The sequence below is a fragment of the Drosophila grimshawi genome, unplaced genomic scaffold (genome assembly GCF_018153295.1).
Source record: "Drosophila grimshawi isolate 15287-2541.00 unplaced genomic scaffold, ASM1815329v1 contig_311, whole genome shotgun sequence".
NCBI classification, from domain to species: domain Eukaryota; kingdom Metazoa; phylum Arthropoda; class Insecta; order Diptera; family Drosophilidae; genus Drosophila; species Drosophila grimshawi.
Genome location: NW_025063098.1, coordinates 16,456,960 through 16,477,667, shown reverse-complemented (window position 1 = coordinate 16,477,667; position 20,708 = coordinate 16,456,960). Strand labels below are relative to the sequence as shown.

The 20,708-nt window shown below is 41.6% G+C and overlaps 7 protein-coding genes across 7 annotated transcripts in view; 3 read left to right on the top strand and 4 right to left on the bottom strand.

Annotated features, from left to right (window-relative positions):
- Positions 1–122: 122 nt before the first annotated feature.
- Positions 123–3,646, bottom strand: LOC6567747 (tetratricopeptide repeat protein 30 homolog). The gene is made up of 6 exons (XM_001994014.2): positions 3,572–3,646; positions 2,705–2,877; positions 2,471–2,649; positions 1,079–2,077; positions 798–1,014; positions 123–730 (listed from the first exon to the last, which is right to left on the bottom strand). The coding sequence occupies exons 2-6, from the start codon at positions 2,762–2,764 to the stop codon at positions 215–217; spliced, it is 1,971 nt and encodes a 656-aa protein (XP_001994050.1). The 5' UTR covers positions 2,765–2,877; positions 3,572–3,646; the 3' UTR covers positions 123–214.
- A 129-nt stretch (positions 3,647–3,775) lies between these two features.
- Positions 3,776–5,187, top strand: LOC6567748 (MORN repeat-containing protein 4 homolog). The gene is made up of 3 exons (XM_001994015.2): positions 3,776–3,906; positions 3,959–4,250; positions 4,823–5,187. The coding sequence occupies exons 1-3, from the start codon at positions 3,879–3,881 to the stop codon at positions 5,088–5,090; spliced, it is 588 nt and encodes a 195-aa protein (XP_001994051.1). The 5' UTR covers positions 3,776–3,878; the 3' UTR covers positions 5,091–5,187.
- LOC6567749 (MMS19 nucleotide excision repair protein) lies at positions 5,160–9,401 on the bottom strand. The gene is made up of 6 exons (XM_001994016.3): positions 9,186–9,401; positions 8,703–9,086; positions 8,279–8,628; positions 6,474–7,955; positions 5,975–6,397; positions 5,160–5,433 (listed from the first exon to the last, which is right to left on the bottom strand). Exons 1-6 carry the CDS (start codon positions 9,262–9,264, stop codon positions 5,242–5,244), a joined length of 2,910 nt encoding a protein of 969 aa, XP_001994052.1. The 5' UTR covers positions 9,265–9,401; the 3' UTR covers positions 5,160–5,241.
- A 403-nt stretch (positions 9,402–9,804) lies between these two features.
- Positions 9,805–15,407, top strand: LOC6567962 (katanin p60 ATPase-containing subunit A-like 1). The gene is made up of 7 exons (XM_001994017.3): positions 9,805–9,893; positions 11,033–11,191; positions 12,041–12,103; positions 12,174–12,804; positions 12,869–12,990; positions 13,798–14,357; positions 14,431–15,407. Exons 1-7 carry the CDS (start codon positions 9,882–9,884, stop codon positions 14,627–14,629), a joined length of 1,746 nt encoding a protein of 581 aa, XP_001994053.1. The 5' UTR covers positions 9,805–9,881; the 3' UTR covers positions 14,630–15,407.
- Positions 15,408–16,175: 768 nt separating this feature from the next.
- LOC6567963 (vacuolar protein sorting-associated protein 37B) lies at positions 16,176–17,166 on the bottom strand. Its single transcript, XM_001994018.2, has one exon. It carries the CDS (start codon positions 17,022–17,024, stop codon positions 16,374–16,376), a length of 651 nt encoding a protein of 216 aa, XP_001994054.1. The 5' UTR covers positions 17,025–17,166; the 3' UTR covers positions 16,176–16,373.
- Positions 17,167–17,598: 432 nt separating this feature from the next.
- Positions 17,599–19,660, bottom strand: LOC6567964 (RAB6A-GEF complex partner protein 2). The gene is made up of 6 exons (XM_001994019.2): positions 19,319–19,660; positions 19,006–19,220; positions 18,620–18,891; positions 18,376–18,513; positions 18,012–18,254; positions 17,599–17,936 (listed from the first exon to the last, which is right to left on the bottom strand). Exons 1-6 carry the CDS (start codon positions 19,432–19,434, stop codon positions 17,652–17,654), a joined length of 1,269 nt encoding a protein of 422 aa, XP_001994055.1. The 5' UTR covers positions 19,435–19,660; the 3' UTR covers positions 17,599–17,651.
- A 330-nt stretch (positions 19,661–19,990) lies between these two features.
- LOC6567965 (afadin) overlaps positions 19,991–20,708 on the top strand; it is a 58,054-nt gene continuing 57,336 nt past the window's right edge. The window contains 1 exon segment of the mRNA XM_043215251.1: positions 19,991–20,422. The gene's annotated coding sequence lies outside the window, so the exon portion shown is untranslated.

Here is a 20,708-nt window from a genome sequence, read left to right as displayed (position 1 = left end):
ATATTTTAATCTAAAAGAACTCAATATTAACAAAAGTGGTCAAATATTTTCAGTCAATTGTCAGAAGCCTTCAAAAACCTTTTTTCTTTCACAATTCATAAATGAATAAGAAGTCAAAATAATTTTTAAAAATATATCTAAGATCTTTTATTCATGAAATGCTTGAATGCAATCAGATTTTTAAACGAGCTTTATAGAGATAATGCCAGGACACTTAATAGTTCTCGTACTCGCTTAGCTTGATCAAGAGTAGCCTCAGTTTCCTGGCCTCCAGTCCAATGGTCAGCGGCTCGTTGGGCGTCTGCTCCGTGGCCGCATAGATGTTCGCCGGAGTGAATAAGCCATATGCCTCACAGGATTTAAGAAAGTTGAGCACCTCCTGCACGGCTGGAAAGGGCAGAATGATGTTCTGCTTGGCCATCCCAGTCAGCAGGCCGAGCATGCAGCGTTTCACATGCAGCCAGGTGTCCGCATAAAGGCGAGCACCCGATCCACCCTCCAGGGCGTGGGCGATGCGCGAGAGTCCGAACTCATAGTTGGACTTGGCGCAGTAGAGAGTGCCCACGACCAGATTGACAATGCACAGATGATGGTACTGCTTGCCCTGATTGCCCTTCAGCTCCTCGGCGTTCTCCACTTTGCGCATCAGCTCCTCGGCCTCCTCGTTCTGGAATGTCATGATGTAGGAGACGCACAGATTCGCCAGCACCGCCGCCGAAACGGACATGATCTGCAAAAGTGGATAACGAATAATTGGAATAGAAGACTTTCATCTGGTTTGGTTTGGGCCAGCCTACATCATCCGAGTGCTGGCGCACAATGGGCTCGTAGAAGGCAGCCGCCTCTTTGTACTTGTCCTGCATGAAGAGCACGTGTCCCGCATTCAGACGCCACACGGAACAGATGGCATTCTCCGAGCAGAACTCGGCACTGGAGCGAAACTCACGCTCGGCACCCAGGAAATCGTCCTCACGCCACGAGATCCAGGCACGTGCCATAACCACTGGCAAATAGCTGTGATGAAATGGGGAGAGTTTGGCATTGAGCAACAGAATTTTTGCGATTGCGTACGACTCACAGTTCCAATGCCTGTTCGTAATCCTTGAGTGCATCCCTGAGCGCCTGCTGCTCGCTGGTTGCCCTCACCTCCTGCACCCGGGCAGCCAGACTGCGCAGCTTGCCCGACAAACTGGAGGCAAGTGTGCCCAGTTTCTTTTCGGCCAACTCGCCGCTGGTCTGAGCCGTAATCAGTGCGTCCAATAGCTCATACAGATATTGCGATAGATACTTGTAGGTGAGATCCGTGTGCTCGGCCAGAATATCGGCGGCCGTCTCGTAGAGCTCATGCTTGCAGCAGGTCAGCAGAATGTTGGCAAACGTCTCCTTGGGACAGGCCGGTGCGCCCAGCTCCAGCAGGAAGGCCAACTTGCGTAGACCCGCCACCGGTCCTTGGGCATCGGTGAGTGCCATGTTGTGCAGCGTAACCGGATCCAGTTCGCTTTCGGCACGTGGCGGCAGATCGAAGAGTGCATCGCGTGCCGCCTCCACATTGCCATCCTGATACTCTACGGCGGCTTTCAGATTGAGTGCCTGTGTTATGCCCGATATAGCCATGGTGATGGGATTCCCAACACTTCGCGCACTGCCCTCGGTGTCCACCTGGGCACCGATGCCCAATTCCGGATGATTGCGCATGCCACGCTCCACAATCTCCGCAGTGTAGTCCAGTGCCTGAGCTCGCTGCTTGCGCTGAAAGTGCGCCAGGGCCACATTGTAGGCCACCAGGGGATTGAAGCCACCCACCTGGAGGGCGGTCTGGAAACGCTGCACAGCCGCTTCGTGCTGATCCGCTTGATAGAGCAGACAGCCCTCATCATTTAGAGTCTCCGCAGTGCTGCCAGCCCGCTGATTGAGTAGACTCTGTGCCCCAGCATAATCCTCACTGGAATACAGTATGGCACTCTGCAACTGCAGGCATTGTTCCCGCAACTCAGACTCCTTGTCACCGATCTGTTTCAGCACCCGCAACGCATCCGCAAAGATACCAGCCTGGTACAATGATTGGGCATAGTAAAATCTGATGAAGATCACAAATGGAATGAATTTTAATCATATATCCATTAAAATGCTTAATCTCTAGTCAATTCCGTCTATAATAATCAAAGAAATAGTTTACTATTTATTTGCTCATGAAGTTAATAAAAGTAATTACCACAAATTATTTAAGATTAAAAGTGATTAATTAAATTAAAATAGATATGAAAAAGAGCAAAAAAAGCATATAATCATTTTGTATTTTAATTGAGTATATAAAACTTATATAACTCAACTTATTCTCCCAATATCAAGAAATATCAATCGACAAACTCGATTTTTTTCTTATATTTCAACAGTCTTATTCCATATGCAAATCGAGTCTGCTGTTCAGCTGGGTGCATGGTATCTGCTAGTCGGTCAAGACCAATCTTACCTGTACTTGGGCTCCTTGGGCACAAGCTGGCAGAGCTGTTCGTAGCAACTGGCGGCCTCCTCGTACTTCTGGGCATGATAGTAGCAGTGACCCAGCGTGGAGAGTCCTGCTCGGGTATTCGCCGCCTCGCCGCAGTTCGCAATGCACTCGATGACATCCTCGTAGCGCTTATCCTTGATCTGACAAACAGTTGAAGTAACTAATTATTTGGTCAGCTACTATGACTAACCTTACCAGATTGTATATGGTTCGTGTGACATGCCCTTCACGTAGGATTATGCCCTGATGCAGCATTTTGTTGAGAACACTCGATTTGGATTGAAAATTTCTAATCGGGATTTGTTGTGGCGTCTGTTGGACGTTGTCATGGTTACTGCTACTTCCTGCTGTTGACCAATTCGTTCAGCCTTGACAACAGTTGCGCCATTGTAAATTAAAAATTGGGGATACAAAAATTATAATTTGAAAATGTGTCAAATTTGTGTAATATCAAAAATGTACTTCATTTTACATTTATATTTTTTATGGTCGAAGTTCTTAAAAAGATGATTCTTCATCTCAAAAATAAAAATATAAAATATCGATTCGAATTTCTGTTTTTAATTTCGAGCAGTTTGTAAATGATTAACCCGCTGTAAAAAGCATTATAAATATTTAAGAAATATAGCTTAATAATATAATAAACGGTTTCTTATTAAATATTCATAAATTTTAATATGTAGCTAATGAATGCATCAAACATGAATAATAATAATAATTCAAGCAAATCTTATCGAAATATGAAATATTTTGCATTTTATATTGTAATTTACATGTTTTAAATAAATGCTTTCTAAAATTAGTTTAAAAATAAGTTTTCACTGACAATTATAATATTTATTATATCTTTTATTATGCATTTAAATATGCGTTTAATTATAAAAAGAGGTCACCAAACAAAAAACAATTTAATTTGAATTTCGAATTTAATTTTTATTTGTATATTGTGGACTGTTAAATAAATAAAATAATAAATTGTAATTTTGCTGAAAACATTTGAATTTAATAGCTGAATGCAGTTAAGTATTTTATAAAAGTTCTCAGTCAGATTTTGTAGAATACCTTTATATTTCTTTCGTTTAAGAATATATCCATTTAAGATGCCTTATAAGATAATATAAATTATTTTCCACTATTTGCACTGGTTATTTCAGCTCTGTTTCAGTTTTGCATTTAATTGGAATGTTTGATGCCACTATGCACTGGCTCAATATGCTAATTAGATTTAAACCGGGGCCACTGCGTTGAAGCCACAGAAAGTGCCACGATTTGTGTTGCGGCAATTCGCATGCACTGCTCAGTAGCTGCTTGAAACGCCACATGTGCAGTTCCCAAAATAAAAATAAATAAATAAAATCACTTTGCAGCAATGGCCATGGATGACTACGACGATGACAGTAAGTAAAATTCGGATATGCATTTATCATACTACGATCTTTGGCATTCCAGTGAGCAGCGTGGGCGTAACCACGGCACGCATTGAGAACCACCAGCAGCAGCAACAGCACCAGCAGCACCACCATCAATACCCACAGGGTCAGAGCCAGCACAGTGCGGGTGCCGTCAAGGTGGGCGGTTGGCGCTACGAGGACGCCAGTCGCTACATTGGCGAGTGGAATCAGCGTGGACAGAAGCACGGCATCGGGCATCTGCAGTTGGCCGACGGCACTCGCTATGACGGACAATTTCTGGAGGGTCTCAGCCAGGGACTGGGCTGCCTCTGGTTTCCCGATGGCGCCAAGTGAGTAATAGTTTATTTCAAATTAATTCCTTAATAATCAGGAAATCACGAAATGAATCAAAATAAGAACAATATTCAAGAATACATGCCTTAGAAGAGAAAAGTAGAAAATTAACCTGGCAGAATATATTCCTTAAAAGAGAATTAAAACGAAATCCTAAATCAAGAATATATTCTTAGATTGAGATCGATTTTCTTGAATCAAGATTGTTATCTTCCTTCTTGGCATTTATTACTGAAATTGACATTCTTAATTTGAGATCAAAATGCTTCAATTAAAAGCATTTTTTGTAGATTAACAAGTTAAAATAGGTATTCACTTTTATGCGGGCAAAAGTGAATAATATTTAGATAAAATGAGTTAAGCATTCTTATTAAAATTAGTTTTGTTTCGAAATGAAAATGGATTAAATTGGTTGTATTTTTGCCACGAAATTCAGTAGAACTTTTGTCTTAAAATAAGTAAAAAGTATATGCAAAATAAAAATTCGATGACTTTTTACAGTTAAGTCGCTGCATTAAACAATTCTTTGAACTAATTTGCAATAACAATTAATATTTGGAAACGACAGATACGAGGGAGAATTCCATCAGGGCTGGTTTCATGGCAACGGCATCTTTTGGCGCTCGGACGGCATGAAGTACGAGGGTGAGTTTCGTGGCGGCAAGATCTGGGGTCTGGGTCTGCTCACGTTTCAGGACATGACGCACGGCTTTCCACGCAACGAGGGCTACTTCCAGGACTGTCGCTTCATGCGCAAACGTCGCTGTCCGGACATTGTGCAGCGTGCCCAGAAATGTGCGTTAATGGCGCGATCCCAGTGCGATCATCCCTATTAAAGCAAGCTGGCCACAAAATAAACAAACGATCAACAACAACAACCAATAAAAGAAAAAAAGACGCCCATCTAACATTTGTGCGTATATTGCTTTCATTGTCAATTGATTCATAGTTAATAACAATTTGCAGTCCGGCATCTTTGCCGTCTTGCTAATCCCCGGTGGGCGCACCCACAAGATACCAAGCGTTGCGTGCCATCACAGCGGCATTGCGCACCAGCCGCTTGGGATCGTCGAGTGCAGCAGCGAGCACCAGGGTCACATCCACCTTGTGGGGCAGCAGCAGATAAGTCGGATACTTGGTAATGTCATAGAGCAGCTGCAGCGCCGCAATGCGCACTTGCTGTGGAATATTCATTTGTTAATTATTTAATAATAATACATAATAATGTTCAGTTAAGGTGTGTATAGGAAAGGAAAGGAAAAGAATGGCTCTGCAGCAATCGATGGCCCACTGGTCAACTCTATAATGACTTCTGCAAAGCTGAAATAATCTTTAGAACAGATCTTCAGCTCCTGCCAGGCAAATATTAAATTTCCTGTGAATCCCCTTACTACGCGACCAACCCCACAATTAGTTCCTGCAGCCATTTTTGATTTAGTTATTGAACAGCATCTTTGACAGTCGAAACCCGTCTTACCTAACTTAATATACGGTTTTAGCTAATCACTCTTCTATTTATAAGTTCCCTAAAATGCTTTTTTTTATGTTTACTCATTTCATTCATTAAGCATAAACTTTAAAAATAGTCGTTAATGCAACTTATGCTGGAGGAATTTCTAGAGGAGCTCTAAGACAAGTTTCAAACAATACAAAAAGAAAGAATGAAAGTTACACAAAACCTTAGCTGAACATTAAAAAAAGAAAAAAAAATTTCACTGACCATATTAAGTGGCGGCTTTTGCTTGGACAATTCAAGGCAGCTGGGTATAATGTGTCCCAGATGCGCCTGGAAATACTCATCCTGATGGTGCACAAAGTTCGCGCAAATGCCCAGCGCTATGCACAGCGAGTGTGCATCGTTGTGGGTGTCCAGTGTCGTGAAGAGTAGCGGTCCCAGTTGTTCTATATTCAATTTGAGTACTGAATGTGGCGTTGCCTTCAGCACATAGATGAAGGCCTTGACGTGATGCTCGCAATACTTGGACAGCTTTGATCCCAATTTACCCATGATGGTTTGGAAGAATTTCTGCTGGTACAGAAACTTGACCACTGGCAAATCCAGTTCGGGAAACTCGGTAGCAATGACGTCAAAGGCAACAGCGGCGGCGCTGCTCAATGTGGGATGCTCCAGCAGTTCGGAGAGCTATAAGCATTTAACAACAAATATTAGCAATAGTAAACATATTTCAAAATAAATATATACATTGAGAGTCACTCACATCGCCAACCATATCGGCGGCCTCCTCGAAGCCGGCAACGACGAGTCCCTTGGCAATCCAGGCGAGCGCATGAACAGCATGCTCATCGCCCTCCTTAATGGCGGCCTTCAATCGTTGAGTGATGCGCTTGACGTGGTCGCGATTCGTTGAATTGTTGTCCATTTTGTTGACCAGGCTGCAGAGCAAGCGATGCGCAATGCCACGCAACTGTTCATTGTCCGCGTTGAGCGACAATTTGGTTAGATCGTCGAGCAGTCGCTCGAAGTGATCGTCGAGAGTGATGTCCTTGTGCAGATAGCCGAGCAGACCCTTGGCCACATACAGATTTGTGGCCAATTGCAGCTGCAACGTCGGCAAATATTCACTGACAATGGCGCTCTGCTCGGATAGCGGCAGATGTTGCATGATCCGACTGAGCGCCGCGGCAATCAACTCCAACGATGGCAGCGACAATTCTGGCTGTGTCTGCTGTGCCAGCTCGATCAGTTTGTGCAACAGATTCGATTGCTGTTGCAACTCCACAACAAAACGTTGATCCTCCTGATCGAGCAGCGAACTGAGCGCCTCGAGAGCCAAGAGGCGCGTTGGCTCCACCACATTGGCCGCAAACGCTTGTTGCATGACCAGCTCGAGAATGCGTTGCGTGAATGCGATTTGTGGCATCAGTGGCAACAGATTCGTATAAATCTTGCGCTTTATAAACTCGGAGAATATATCAAAGTTACGCATGCATATGTCAATGAAATTCGACTGCAACTCAACCGGCTGCAGTGCACCCAAACTGACAGTCAGCGATTTAAAGTCCAGATCGATGTGCGGATGACTGATTAACTGCACCAGGCACTTGTAGATGAGGGCGCGCTGCGATTCGCTCAGTGCCGGCGCACATTTGCATAGCACCTGCAGTGCGGCACGCTGCAGCTCCAGATCCTCCGGCTGCTTGTCCTCGAAATCCTCACGCTCGCACAAACGCAGCGCCGCAATCACATCATCCTGCAGTGGCAGCAATATGCTCTTGTCCAACTTATCCAGCGCATCACGCAGACCAGCCAATTTGTAGACCTGCGACATGATATGATAAAACTTAATGCGTTCCTCGTTGCCGCCGCCGCCGCTGCTGCTGCTGGTCGTGTTCAGCTCGATGGTCTGCAACTTGATCAGGAAGGTGTTCAATATCTTGTCGCCGGCATATTGTGCATCGCCAGAGACACACATCAGCGCAATTGCCGTCGCTGGTGGGAAGAGACGATGATGCATATCACTCAAATGGGGCAGAACGACGCCCAGCACAATGCTCTGATGATTGTGACTGATGCTCGGCTCCTTGGCGGCACATTTCAGCAGTTCGGCGAGTGCTTTCAGCGCATTGCGCACCACATCCGCATTTTCCGAGCCCGGAAATGTTTCAGCCTTCAGTGCCTGCCAGATTTGTGGAAAATACGGCTCCAACGCAGCCGGCTTAAATTTGAGAGCCGCTTGATGCTGTTTGAAATAATATGCGGAAATTGTTTAGTGTCTTAAATCAATACAAATAAATGCAGTACTTTTCACAGTGTTATCAGGCAAAGAGCATATCTAAGAATTAGTTACTAACTAAATAAAAATAAATTCGGTGCTTGCTTTCAATCGTAATCAATCAAAGAGAATATTTAAGGTTTAACAACTGGCAAGCTAAATAGACTTTCGAATAAATGTTTAATCCGTATAAATAAATAGAAATAAGATAATTTGTAGTAGCGACAAATGTACATTGAAATAGAAACTGAGAAAAAATACCCCAGAATGTGTCATCAGCAAAATCTTACCAGCAACTCAATGGAATCCAGCTTAGCAACTAGAAGTTCGCTCTGCAGTTTCTCGACGGCCAAGGAGACCGTCACCTCGGCAAACTGTTCGCTGGCAACGAGACAATTGGTTAGCTTTTCAGCTAAGGCATCGCGTGTTATGGCCGCCGGATCCTGTTTGCTCGGATTGAAGTCGATGGGAAAATAGCAGGCGAGCACTTCGACCAGCTCCTCGGCTAAATGCAACAGCGGATATTGGGATATAAACTCCGGCATAAAATTAAAAATTATATCCAAATTGCGAGGATCACGTTCGCCATCAATGGAATTGATCAGACCATATAAAAAGTCTCCGGCCATTTTCGTCAGCTCTACAAATGATGAGATGCGTTTAAGTTAACGTTAAGGTTTAGATTAAATCTACAGCTTGAGCTGGAGAACTCACCCGGCTGGAAATGTGATGTGAGGAACTTGAACATATCGAACAGTTGGGTGCGATCGCTGCGCGTCTGCGATTGGCACGTCGTACACTCAAAGAAGGCATGCAGCAGCTGCGTCACACTCTCGCCGGGCACGTTCTTCATGCGCACAAGTGCGCTCATCCCGGCAATGATCGCCGGCATCACATTGTGATGATCACGCAGCCGATCCGTGTAAAAGGTGCACAAAAATTCCAATTCCTTGGCATTGAGTACATCGTTGGGCAGGTCACTTAGCACGGCCGAAAAGAGAGTTGTGCCCGCGACGCGTTGTTCGGTTTCCGGTGAGGTCAGAGCAAAGCCCAATTGCTCGGCCAATGCATCAATTCTGTAGATGCCAGCGGTAAGTTCTGATTGATGTATAGCCACCAGATAAAAATGAGCAACAACGAAAAGAAAAACATTAGCAAACAGCTGATTTGGTATTTTTGAGAAGTTGCCTCGCTTACCGTTTGCGATTTGTGTGGCCGCTGCTGTGGGATCCCCTTTTAGGGCCTTCTCGAGTGTTGCAAGTGTGGGCGTTGTCATTTCGACGCCGCCACTAACGTAAGCGCTAAATTTAACAAAACAAATGCCGTTCCTAAGTGAGCTTAAGCCAGAACTAAAATGAGATCCCGATAATGTGCTTGCTTCTTTTGTTATCTATTCTGGGCCCAGACACGTTCAAGCTGTCGTTCAAGCATGCTTGCTGCTTGAGTAGAAATTAAATAAATTCAGTATTTTAAATGTCATATTGACTCAATCAGATAAGTGGATTTTAGTTCAAGCAGCTTTACTTATTAAAGTTTATAAACTTACTAATAAATAATAATACTTTATAAATATAGAAATATTAATATATATCTGAATAGTTATCGATATATAGATTAAAATACTTATTTTGTTTGGTATTTTTTAAGTTAGCCAGTGCAATATCTAATTAAATATCGATAAGTAGTGTGACATCGATAATTAAATATCGGTGTACCTTGTGATATCGATAAATAATGCCATCGCTGGCATTGCGTTAGTATTAAGCAACAACAATTGCCGCAGAAGACGCAGCAGCCGTTTATTTTAGCTAGTGCATTGCATTTAATTTTAAACAAATATTATTTTTCATACAGTTTAAGCTTGCAACGCCGTGTAACAAAGCCAGTGTACTAATGTCCATAACCGTAAGTAAACTGGCACACAGACCGCATTGAAGAACAACGTAATCGTTCACTGCTGACGCCCCCACGTAGCGCATTCAACATATATATTCATTAAAAAATGCAAGTGCAAAATGCAAACAGAATAACAAAAACATTCAATTTACGTAAATCTTCGGAAACTTTGTATTTTATGTGCAATTTAACTGACGGCAGCAAGCGGCCCTCTCAGTGTGTGTTTGTTTGTGTCTGTGTGCGTGTCTCTATGTGTGTGTGTGTGGTTGTGATTTGTTTGACGAAACTTAAACGCCGCGGAAATTTGAGCTCTGTTTTTTCTTTGCTCGTTCTTGCCTGTGTGTGTGTGCGCGCGTGTGTGTGTGTGTGTTGTGTTGGTGTGTTTGCGAGCGAGCGTGTGTTAGTTTTTTTAATTTTTTTTTGCATACAAAGTTGAACGTCGTTGACTTGAAAGAATTATTCAAAAGCGACGACTCAACAAGGTCAAGCGCCTTATTTGCCAGCTGCAAGGTTTTTTTTTAAACATTTATTTCATTACATTTTTAACCCAAACGGATTGCGACTCTGACTCGAGTCAACTCGGAAATGGGAGCACGTTTGCTTCTTTTAAATTTGGTGACAACAACAGCAGCAGCAGCAGCCGAACAATTGTGCTTATAATTAGCGCACTTGCTGTCTTCTTATATTTATATATATGTATGTGTGTGTGTGTGCTAGTACTTTTTGTAGTTGTCTTCGGTCGTTGCCATTGCTATCTTCTTTTATTATTTTCGGTTATTTTGAGCGGCCGCTACTTACTTTCCATTTTTACCTGCACAAGTGTGTGTGTGTGCGATTGTCTCCAACTATTTGAGCTAGTGTGTGTACGTGCTTGTGTTGTATGTGTGTGTGTGAGTGAATGACAAAGCCACTGCGTTGCTTCCGTTCTATTGTCTGAGAGCAAATACACAAAGATAGCGCGCTAGAGAGCGAAAGACAGAGAGAGAGAGAGAGAGAGTGAGAGCGAGAAGCTTACGCACTTGAGCAGCAGCAGCAACAACAACAACAAATGCTCATGACTTTAATTGGCACTAATCTTGTGTTTCGTTTTTGGTTACAACGACAACAACCTGTTCCTCGATTCCGATTCCAATTCCGATTTCGAGCAGTTACTGCGAGGTGGCAAGCAAAAGACAACCACTTGCGTAGGAATGACCGTAATGGCCAAAACTACAATTGAAGAAATATGCGAGAATGCCAAATTAGCACGAGACATGGCCCTCACTGGCAACTACGACTCTGCCTGCATCTACTACGAGGGATTGCAGGTAACAAAACAAACAAAAACCGATTAAAAAAAAAAAAATACCCCAATTACGAGGCGGGTAATAAAACCAAACCGGAAAGAACAGTTATCTTTCTTTTTGGCTTGTCGCAGATTAAGAACATTTAGCACATCCAGCAGCGACATAAAGCTCATAACTGACTCATACAACTTTGTCTGTAGCGCAATAAAATATGTTTACTATCTGATAAAGTAGCTCAGTGCTGATAAGTTATTGTTTACATGTCAAAATAATAATAACACTCATAATAACTTAACTTTAACTTGCAAGACAACTTTTGACCGATAGGTTTTTATTTTTTAGCATGAATTTTATAAGATCTTATAAAGACTACAAGGAATTGATTAGTTAAAAAATAGATTTTTTATCTATGGGAGCTAGAGATATGATATAGTAAATCGATATTCATAAACTTTTGCACATACATATAGAAGTTAAAATAAAACTTTCATTCAGTAATTCTGGATAAAATATCTTATACAACAAAATCTTAATGAAAGAACTTGATTTTAGCTCAATTATTTCTATAGAAGCTACAAGAAATAGTCTCTTTTTGAGTCTGCTTTAGATATAATGAAACGCATAAAATTTCTTAAAATTACATAATTAAGGCTGATATTAATAAAATAAATGTGTCTTGCATATATAAAATATATATAAATTAAAGCTTTAAATCTAAGAAATTTGAACAGAAATATTTTGAAAAATACTCTTTTTTGCAACTATTCAATTCATGCGCTCCAATTTAGAAAGTTCTTTACTTAGTACGAATTTTGATCAAATTAAATCAATATTTTTGCAATTTAATAACGAATTGAATGCTAATTTTAGGGCATGCTGGCGCGCCTGCTCAAAGGCACTGTGGATCCGCTGCGCAAGGGCAAATGGAACATGGTAAGTCAAACAGAAACCGAAAATGCAACTCGAAAACTAAGCGCTGACTTTTTCGCATGTGGCATCGCAGATCAATCAGCAGATCAGTCAGGAGCACGCTAAAATCAAGGCCATACAACGCACACTGATGGACATTTCGTTGGATTTGCAGAATACGAAATTTGCCCACAAGCTGCGTGCACAGCTCAGCGAGGAGAGCAATGTGAGTAAAGATCCCGCTGCTTGGTTTAAACCGGATCCGGATATATGGACGCCGCCACCAAAAGATCCGGATGTGTGGGGACCACCGAAACCGCCGCCAGTTCAAACAGTCGGTCGTCGTGCAGCAGCAACAACAACAAATAGCCGGCGAACAACGACTGGCAACAGACCCAGCACAATCCCACAGAGCACTGCCCGCAATGGAACGGCGCGCAGTGGCCGCCAGTCGTCCTCGGCAACAGCGGCATCCACCTCCAGCAGCGCACGTAGCGGCGGCGCCAATGGTCGAGTCACCGGCGGCCGCAAATTGTCCACCTCAAATGCTGCTAGCAACAATAACCATAACAACAACAACAACGATGGCAAGGATGATGATCCAGCGTCAGCGATCACCAATGGCTACAACATCGATGGCGATGCGGGCGACCAACAATCAGCCGAAGAGGAACGCAAATTTCAGCCCAACAATCACATCGAAGCGGAGCTTGTCGACATATTGGGTAAGTGCCCCCCCAAATGCTGGTCATAACCAAGATATAAATATATTGTTTAATTCCCCCATAGAACGTGATATTTTGCAAAAGGATCCCAAGGTGCGCTGGAGCGACATTGCCGATCTGCAGGATGCCAAGCGGCTGCTCGAGGAGGCCGTTGTCCTGCCCATGCTGATGCCCGACTATTTCAAGGTTCGTCACTCGCTGAATCATCAGCCAAATGAATTATCAATTAACTCGTATATTAATTGCGATCAACTGCTCGAATTCGCAGAAAAAGATATAAAGATTTTTAAGCAGAAAAATTGCACAAATTTGTATGTCAGATGAGGAAAAAGGGTGTATTGACGTTATGTGACAGGTGTGTAACAGGTAGAAGCAAACATCTATATATATATATATATATAGATGCTTGATCTTCTTGAGAAGAGTTGATCTAATCATGTCCGTCTATATGAACAACCCGAATTCAGACAATTTGAGAGACTAGACTTCACAATTGGCATATTAGTCAATTAGTTAATTGCTGCTGTAAACAGATCATGTTTATTTTATTTGATCGATAATTGCCCACGTTTTGTAAATATCGATATAAATCGATTTCCAATAGCAGTAAAGTCTGCTGAAAATTGCATTAATCTTGGATAAGCAAAGTAAATTTAATTAACCAACTCCTGTTTTCATTTTGAACAGATTAATATTGGTAATATTCTAATATTTAATAGCTAAGATTAGGGTAGCTGCTAGTCGAGTATTCTAACTTGTTGTCATATTAATAAATTGATATGTTAATTGAAATGTTTTAAAGTTAAACCAGATGCGAACAAGTCAGTTGTCGAAACCATTAAGTCAACAACACACACAAAAAGTAATTTGAATTGTTTTTGTGGGCGTTTCAAAATTGCCAACCGGTTCAAGCACGCACAGCTGCGACTTTTGAATAACTGACCTAGATGCCACCATGTGTGCACATTGATTAATTTGTTGTGGCCTTTGCAGGGTATACGACGTCCGTGGAAGGGCGTTTTAATGGTTGGTCCACCCGGCACGGGCAAAACAATGCTGGCCAAGGCGGTGGCCACCGAATGTGGCACAACATTCTTCAACGTCAGCTCCGCCACACTGACATCCAAATATCGGGGGGAATCTGAGAAAATGGTGCGCCTGCTGTTCGAGATGGCGCGCTTCTATGCGCCCAGCACCATTTTCATTGATGAGATTGATTCGCTGTGCTCGCGTCGCGGATCGGAGTCGGAGCACGAGGCATCGCGTCGCGTCAAATCGGAGCTGCTGGTGCAAATGGATGGCGTCGGCGGTGGCGAGGAGCAGGCCAAGGTTGTCATGGTGCTGGCAGCTACCAATTTCCCCTGGGACATCGATGAGGCACTGCGTCGCCGGCTGGAGAAGCGTATCTACATACCGCTGCCGACAGACGAGGGTCGCGAGGCATTGCTTAAGATCAATTTGCGTGAGGTGAAGGTCGACGACACTGTCGATCTCAACTATGTGGCCAATCAGCTGGACGGCTACTCCGGAGCCGACATAACCAATGTGTGCAGGTGAGTTGTAAACCATTCTCGCATGAGTTTTCCGATTCGCTTTGATGACCGTATTCAATATTCCAATCATCAGGGAGGCCAGCATGATGTCGATGCGACGGAAGATAGCAGGCTTGACGCCGGAGCAAATTCGTCAGCTGGCCACCGAGGAGGTGGATCTGCCCGTGTCCAACAAGGACTTCAACGAAGCCATCAGTCGCTGCAATAAGAGTGTGTCCAGAGCCGATCTGGACAAGTATGAAAAATGGATGAGGGAATTCGGTTCGTCATGATGGCCCTTAACCGCCCTCCTCTCCTCAACCATCTTAGGCATACATCTATATCTAAACATCTATTTTTTGATAACAACCACAACAACAGCAACAACAAACTGTTGTCAACAAGCTTTTAAAGTGTAAACCGGCCGTAAAGAAAAACAAAAAGTTGAACATATTTTATATATAACATATTATATTTATATATATATATATGTGTATATTTGATATATGCATATATAAACACGAAGCGTTGGAATTCAAAAGACTAACAGTTCTTAAAAGAGGAAATATAAATAACACAAGAATTAAATCGAAGCCTAGGCAAATGTGAAATTGTGAAAGCTAAGCAAAAAAAAAAGAAAAGAAAAGAAAACCTCATTTGCCCCTAGGTTCATCTAAAAAGCAATCACAACATTTATATACATATAGCATATGCACGATCCTTCCAATCCCAATTAATTAGTGAAACACAACAATTTCCAAAACTCATTCTAATCTAAGCCTCAATTAAACATGCCTCCCAAGCCATTGGCTACATTTTTAACATAATTATTAAATGTTTTTATTTCATTTTGCCCGAAATGATATAATTTTTTTAAAACACACGCGTACTCAACAGTTTTCACTTTCTTATTAATGTAATTAATTTTCGCTTAATTTATATATATATATATCTATACATAAAATATCATAGTTTATAGTTTTAATACAGAATGAAGTGAAGGCAGCGAATGTACTTAAAATGCAATACTGAACATTTTAAACAATAAACACCAGATTTTAACTCGTGCAACGCTTTTCTAATATATATATATATATATCGATTTATAATGTGGAAACATTCCTTTTCTTTTTATAATTTCAATATGTATTTGGTTGGCACAAAATACATATTCAAAAGTAAGTTTAAATTTAGCTAAAAGAATTGATATATACAATATTTTCTAGCTCAATTTCCAATAGATTAATAGCCGCTGATATTTGTTAGTTGATTGATGAGAAAGCATATACAAAATGCTACTTATCAATTCGTAATACAGTTCAACATAGAGAGTTTTGACTGTATTAGAGCAGAGTTTAAATATCTTGCTTTTTAATAACATTCAATTGATGGATACGTCATTCTTACATCAAAGCAAGCGATGTAATCCATTCCTATTAATTATTGTAATTAATTGATTATTAATTATTGTAATTAATTAATTATTAATTATTATAATTAATTTATTATTAATTATTGTAATTAATTAATTATTGTAATTAATTAATTATTAATTATTGTAATTAATTAATTATTAATTATTGTAATTAGTTAATTATTTAATTAATCGTTAAACGATTGAAACTAAGTGTTTATTGCGCATTAAATTGGTATTTTGGCTTTGCTCTCGTCACATTTGAATTTAAAAATAGAGTCGCCAATCGCAGTGCTAGAAAACGCACACAAATGAACTATTCAAATTGTGCAGCACTTTTTGTGCAATAAATAAATAAATTTAATTGATATCAGCTTGGATTCTAAATGTATGCCATGCTCCGCTTGGTAAACAACAAACTGCAATTCTAAACCCGAGAAGCGTTGCTTTATTGCCAGATTCTTTGTTGATTAAAACGTTGTTGCCAATCAAATGCGCATCATAATTGAATATAAACAAAGCATTTGATGAGTCATGCTTAAAGAGTCTTCTATTTTTTTTTGTTGCAATGGCAGCATGTTCAAATTTAATATTAAAATACTTAAGACTATGATGCAGAGGGCTTAATAGGGTCGCGATGGTGGCGGCATTGGCATCAGCGGACCCATCATCGGATATGGAACGCCTCCGCCACTCGATGCGCCTGGATAGAAGTTGGGTATATTGCCATAGGCCACGCCACCTCCTGCAGTGCCTGGACGCTGTGGAGCATTTTGTTTGCGTATCAGTTCCTGCATCTTCTCCGCCTTCAGTTTGCGCAGATGCATTGTGCGGCGGCTGGCCAGGAACTCGTCGAGAAATGCTTCCACGTTCAGTTCGTTGTCATTGAAGCGTTTCACACACTCCTCCGTCTGCTCCTCGCTCTCCGAGGCAGCCGTTTGGAGCAGCGCCAATGCCGTCTCCTGGCTAATGCCGCCGGATTTCTCCTTGATCTGGGCGAGCAGATCCTGGACGGCGGCACAACTGGTGCGTCCCTCCTCGGTCAGCTCGGCTAGCTTGGCGCGCAATTCGATCACCTGCGGCTCCTTCTCAATGTTCTTCTCGGCCCGGCTGCGATTCTCCTCGAAGAAGCGAACTTTTTGGGTCTTCAGCGATTCGAGCACCTCGTCGACTTTGTTGTCCAGTTTGTCGTCGTCGTTGAGCAGCTCCTTCAGCTGATCCGAGTTCATCGGAAAGAGCGATGATTGCAATTGATTTAGATACTCCTGATACATTCTGAGATCACAGTTTGTATGCCTTTTTGTTGCCTTTTTGCTTTGGTGTTTTTATTATAAAGTTATTTTTCGTCTGTTTATTCGATGGCTGTGCAGCACTGATTTTTAACAGCAGCAGCGTTAAAATTGATTGACACTCTGCAAACGTTATTAAGAGCTGGTGTGGCAACGCTGGCTGTGCAGTGTTGTCATGTAATGCAAAATGAATGTCAGCAAAGCGCCAATTTCAGAAAGTGGTTCATTTACAATAAATTTATTTTTACTTTTTAGTAGCTCATAGAACTGCAAAGGATTTCATCGGAAAGAGCGAATATTGTAATTGATTTAAATACTCCTGATACATTCTGAGATTAACGCATGAAAGCCTCTTATTTCGTTTTGCATTGTTTTTATTTTTAAATTGTTTTTCGTCAGTTTATTCGATGCTGTGCAACACTGATTTTTAACAGTAGCAGCCTTAACTTGACTGGCAAGGCTGCCACACCGCAAACCTTATTAACAGTTGGCATACATACCAGAGTGGCAATGCCGGCTGTGTAGTGTTGCAATGTAGCAAAATAAATCTAAGCAAACCGCCAATTTCAAAACAATTTATTGCAACAATATTTGTAAGGAAAATTAAGAAACCTATTTAATCAGCAGATTATATGTCTGAGTTGGGGCGTATATCTGCAACGGATTCGCCGCATAAATGGTCACCGGCAGATTCCACACCATAGTCTCTACGGGCAGTTCGGCGGGCGCTTTGAGCTCCCCCGCGGAGGGATTCGGAATGCCAAAGTCCATCAAGGTGCTGGTGACAAACTCGAAATGCAGTCGCCACTTGACGTCGACCAGATCGGTGCGAAATGTGGGCGTCACATGCAACGGAATGGGCACAACCACCTGCGTCTGCAGCGTTGCATAGCAGACCTAAAAACGGAATAAGTTGAAATTGATAATATTTAATAATCTAATAATATTTGTACCGCTGCAGTTGATACCCACCTGATGGGATGTGGCAATGGTGCTCAGCTTGCCGGTGGCCACAGGCTCCTCCTTGTTGCGGGCACTGCCCGATGTCTCCGACTTGTGCAGATTATCAGGCATAATGCCGGATGCAATGCTGGCCATATCGAAGGAGCTCAGCGAGGCTGTTGCTGCCTCATCTCCCGTCGCCGACTGCTCTGGCTGTGGACGCACAGGCAACTCCTGTTGCTGCAGCTTCACCGAGAACTGAACACAGCGCACCTTAAAAAATAATTTTTGTATTTTTAATATTTTAATATATATATAAAAAAAAAATTAATTTTAAAGAGTTTCAAAGTGCTTTTGTACTTTTTGTTTCGACAACAATAAGATCGGAACGCACCTGGCAATTCCCGAAATCCAGACTGCCCACGATATCCTCGCCCAGTTTATAAGCCTGCTTGAACAAACAGAAGCGTCCAACAAATCCACGCTTATTCGATATACGATAAAACTTTGGAGCACGTCGAGCAGTCACATTCTAAAAAAGAGGCAATGATTTAGAATATATTTCATATATATATATATATATATATGTATATATATATATATATAATAAAAGAGTTGTTTCTCTCTCTGCGAGGCACCTTCAAATGATGCCAGGATATTTCCAATTCGCTGATTTCGCGCTTCTCCAAAAAGGGATTCGTTGGTGCCAATTCCTCATTTGTTTCGACAGTCACCGGCAGTTCATCCGGCCGGGCTATCAACGGGATGGGGAGCACCCGGATTGGCAACGTTAGCGTTTGCACCTTGGATTTGACGCGTTGCGTGGCAATGGTGATTTTGTAAAAGTAGCGGATGTCATGGCCACGATATGTAGGCGGACCATCGCGTGGAACCAGCTCGTTGAAGAAATCTGCAAAAGAGAAAATTTCACAATTTATGTTACAAACAGTAGCTTTAATCAATATAGCCCATGTGTGCGACTTTACGGGGTATAAATTACACTTTGTAGAGATTTTTAACATACAGATTTTTGTATCGCCCGGTTGCAGTCGCAAATCGCAAAAGAGTATTTTCGGCTTGGTGGCAACAATGACTTCGCCCGGCGTTTGCGTCACTGCGTCCAAAGCGGTGCGTCCAATCAGCTCAGCGAGCTCGGCGCTTTTGTCAGCTATTGGATTGCTGTAGCTGGTCTTTCTATAGCAATGCAACTGCACCGAAGCCCAAGCCAAGTTCTCCAAACTGAGTGGAGAGTTCATGGAATACAAATAAGGAGTGTAAAGTTATTTTCAGTAGTGTAAATATAACTATTGGAAGTGTATTTTTGATTATTTGCTTACCTGGCAGCATTGTCCGCAAACACTTTGTTCGTAAATTCAATTAAACATTCAACGCACTCGCCGGTGGCATAAATTGCCGAATCTGCACGCACCAATTTTGCTTTGATTTCAATCATTATTTATTTTACATTTACTTTGTTTACTTTCTTTCAATGAGATTTCATTTTCTTGTTAAAAGTTGTTAATGCCCGAATTTAATATACACAAGCACATTTACTCAATGTAAATACTATAATGATTATATTAATATTACTATTTATCCACGTATGTTAATAAAGTTGTTTTATTTTTATTAAATTAGTAAATAACATTTGTGTTGTTTGTCGAAAACCGATTGTGATTGATTGTCGCCTTAAATATCGATAGATATCGCAAGCTTACAGAAAATGTTAATTAACAGCATTGCTATTTGATGTCTTAAATAATTTTAACCTAATGCAAAAGACCACATTTTATTGTACTTCTCCATTGCATTTTTTGATTAGCAACATAAAAGATTTATAAAATTTGATACGGTTTTTGAGCGGGCCGCGTTAATATTTGCTGTTATTAACAGCATGCAACAGTTGCGCAGGCATTCGATAGTTATCGATAAGTGTTCGTCGTCGTTTCGCTTTGTGTTTTGATTCGTCTCGCTTGTATTGTATTTCGTCGCGTCGTCCGCCTTGAGTTCCAATTCAGACGTTGTCGCATTCAAATGTGTAACGCGCGTGATTCGCGCTTGGTTCGTTTGACAAATTCGTTGGAAGAAGAAAAGAAAAGAAAAAAATTGCAACATCAACAACGCAACAAGTGTAAAGTGTTTTTTTCTGTGCACACGCAAAATATACAAATAATTAAAAGTGCGCTGAAGTTTTTGGAAGTGCTTTTCGCAAGCATTTCCTTCATTCCAGCGATCTGTGCGCGATCTGTGCGACAAAATGTGCAGCAACAAAAAAGTTACAAATGATTCGATTGCTGCGTTAATTTAATTAAGCGTGGCAATAAAATTTTGCCACAATATTTGTGAAATTGTGTATAAAAAGTGTTCATCTATGCGGAGTTGGATTAAAAACGTGTTTTCTTTGGGATATATAAGTGAGCGCGGCTAAACGTGCCAAAAAGGTAAGTCGCAAATTGTGATTAATTATTGGAAGTTAAATGCAAAAAAATAACGGAGCAGTTAAATGCATTTTTCCAGTGTTGCCCTATCAAACAGCAACAAATGACAATTGGCATGTCCGGCTTAGCAACAACAAAAGCAACAACAGCAGCGCATTCCAACAGCGTCGTCATTTTGCCTACATTTGTTTCCCCCATTTCTTATTTATATTTGTAGAATGTTGGACGCCACCCGCTAAACTCTACACACATATTTTTTTTCGCTCACATTGCATGGCTTGCATATTTG

Excerpts from the sequence above, each read along its gene's own strand:
- LOC6567963 (XM_001994018.2), bottom strand. The coding sequence starts at position 17,024 with ATGTATCAGGAGTATCTAAATCAATTGCAATCATCGCTCTTTCCGATG.
- LOC6567964 (XM_001994019.2), bottom strand. The coding sequence starts at position 19,434 with ATGATTGAAATCAAAGCAAAATTGGTGCGTGCAGATTCGGCAATTTAT. Across the intron at positions 19,221-19,318 it reads TTTGCGGACAATGCTGCCAG|TTTGGAGAACTTGGCTTGGG; the intron begins GTAAGCAAATAA and ends CTCTCCACTCAG. Across the intron at positions 18,255-18,375 it reads TGGATTTCGGGAATTGCCAG|GTGCGCTGTGTTCAGTTCTC; the intron begins GTGCGTTCCGAT and ends TTATTTTTTAAG.
- LOC6567747 (XM_001994014.2), bottom strand. The coding sequence starts at position 2,764 with ATGCTGCATCAGGGCATAATCCTACGTGAAGGGCATGTCACACGAACC. Across the intron at positions 2,650-2,704 it reads CACGAACCATATACAATCTG|ATCAAGGATAAGCGCTACGA; the intron begins GTAAGGTTAGTC and ends ACTGTTTGTCAG. Across the intron at positions 731-797 it reads TGCGCCAGCACTCGGATGAT|ATCATGTCCGTTTCGGCGGC; the intron begins GTAGGCTGGCCC and ends CCACTTTTGCAG.
- LOC6567748 (XM_001994015.2), top strand. The coding sequence starts at position 3,879 with ATGGCCATGGATGACTACGACGATGACA. Across the intron at positions 3,907-3,958 it reads GGATGACTACGACGATGACA|TGAGCAGCGTGGGCGTAACC; the intron begins GTAAGTAAAATT and ends TTGGCATTCCAG. Across the intron at positions 4,251-4,822 it reads TGGTTTCCCGATGGCGCCAA|ATACGAGGGAGAATTCCATC; the intron begins GTGAGTAATAGT and ends TGGAAACGACAG.
- LOC6567749 (XM_001994016.3), bottom strand. The coding sequence starts at position 9,264 with ATGACAACGCCCACACTTGCAACACTCGAGAAGGCCCTAAAAGGGGAT. Across the intron at positions 7,956-8,278 it reads TGGATTCCATTGAGTTGCTG|CATCAAGCGGCTCTCAAATT; the intron begins GTAAGATTTTGC and ends TATTTCAAACAG. Across the intron at positions 6,398-6,473 it reads CCGCCGATATGGTTGGCGAT|CTCTCCGAACTGCTGGAGCA; the intron begins GTGAGTGACTCT and ends AAATGCTTATAG.
- LOC6567962 (XM_001994017.3), top strand. Across the intron at positions 12,104-12,173 it reads GCAAGGGCAAATGGAACATG|ATCAATCAGCAGATCAGTCA; the intron begins GTAAGTCAAACA and ends GTGGCATCGCAG. Across the intron at positions 14,358-14,430 it reads GACATAACCAATGTGTGCAG|GGAGGCCAGCATGATGTCGA; the intron begins GTGAGTTGTAAA and ends TCCAATCATCAG.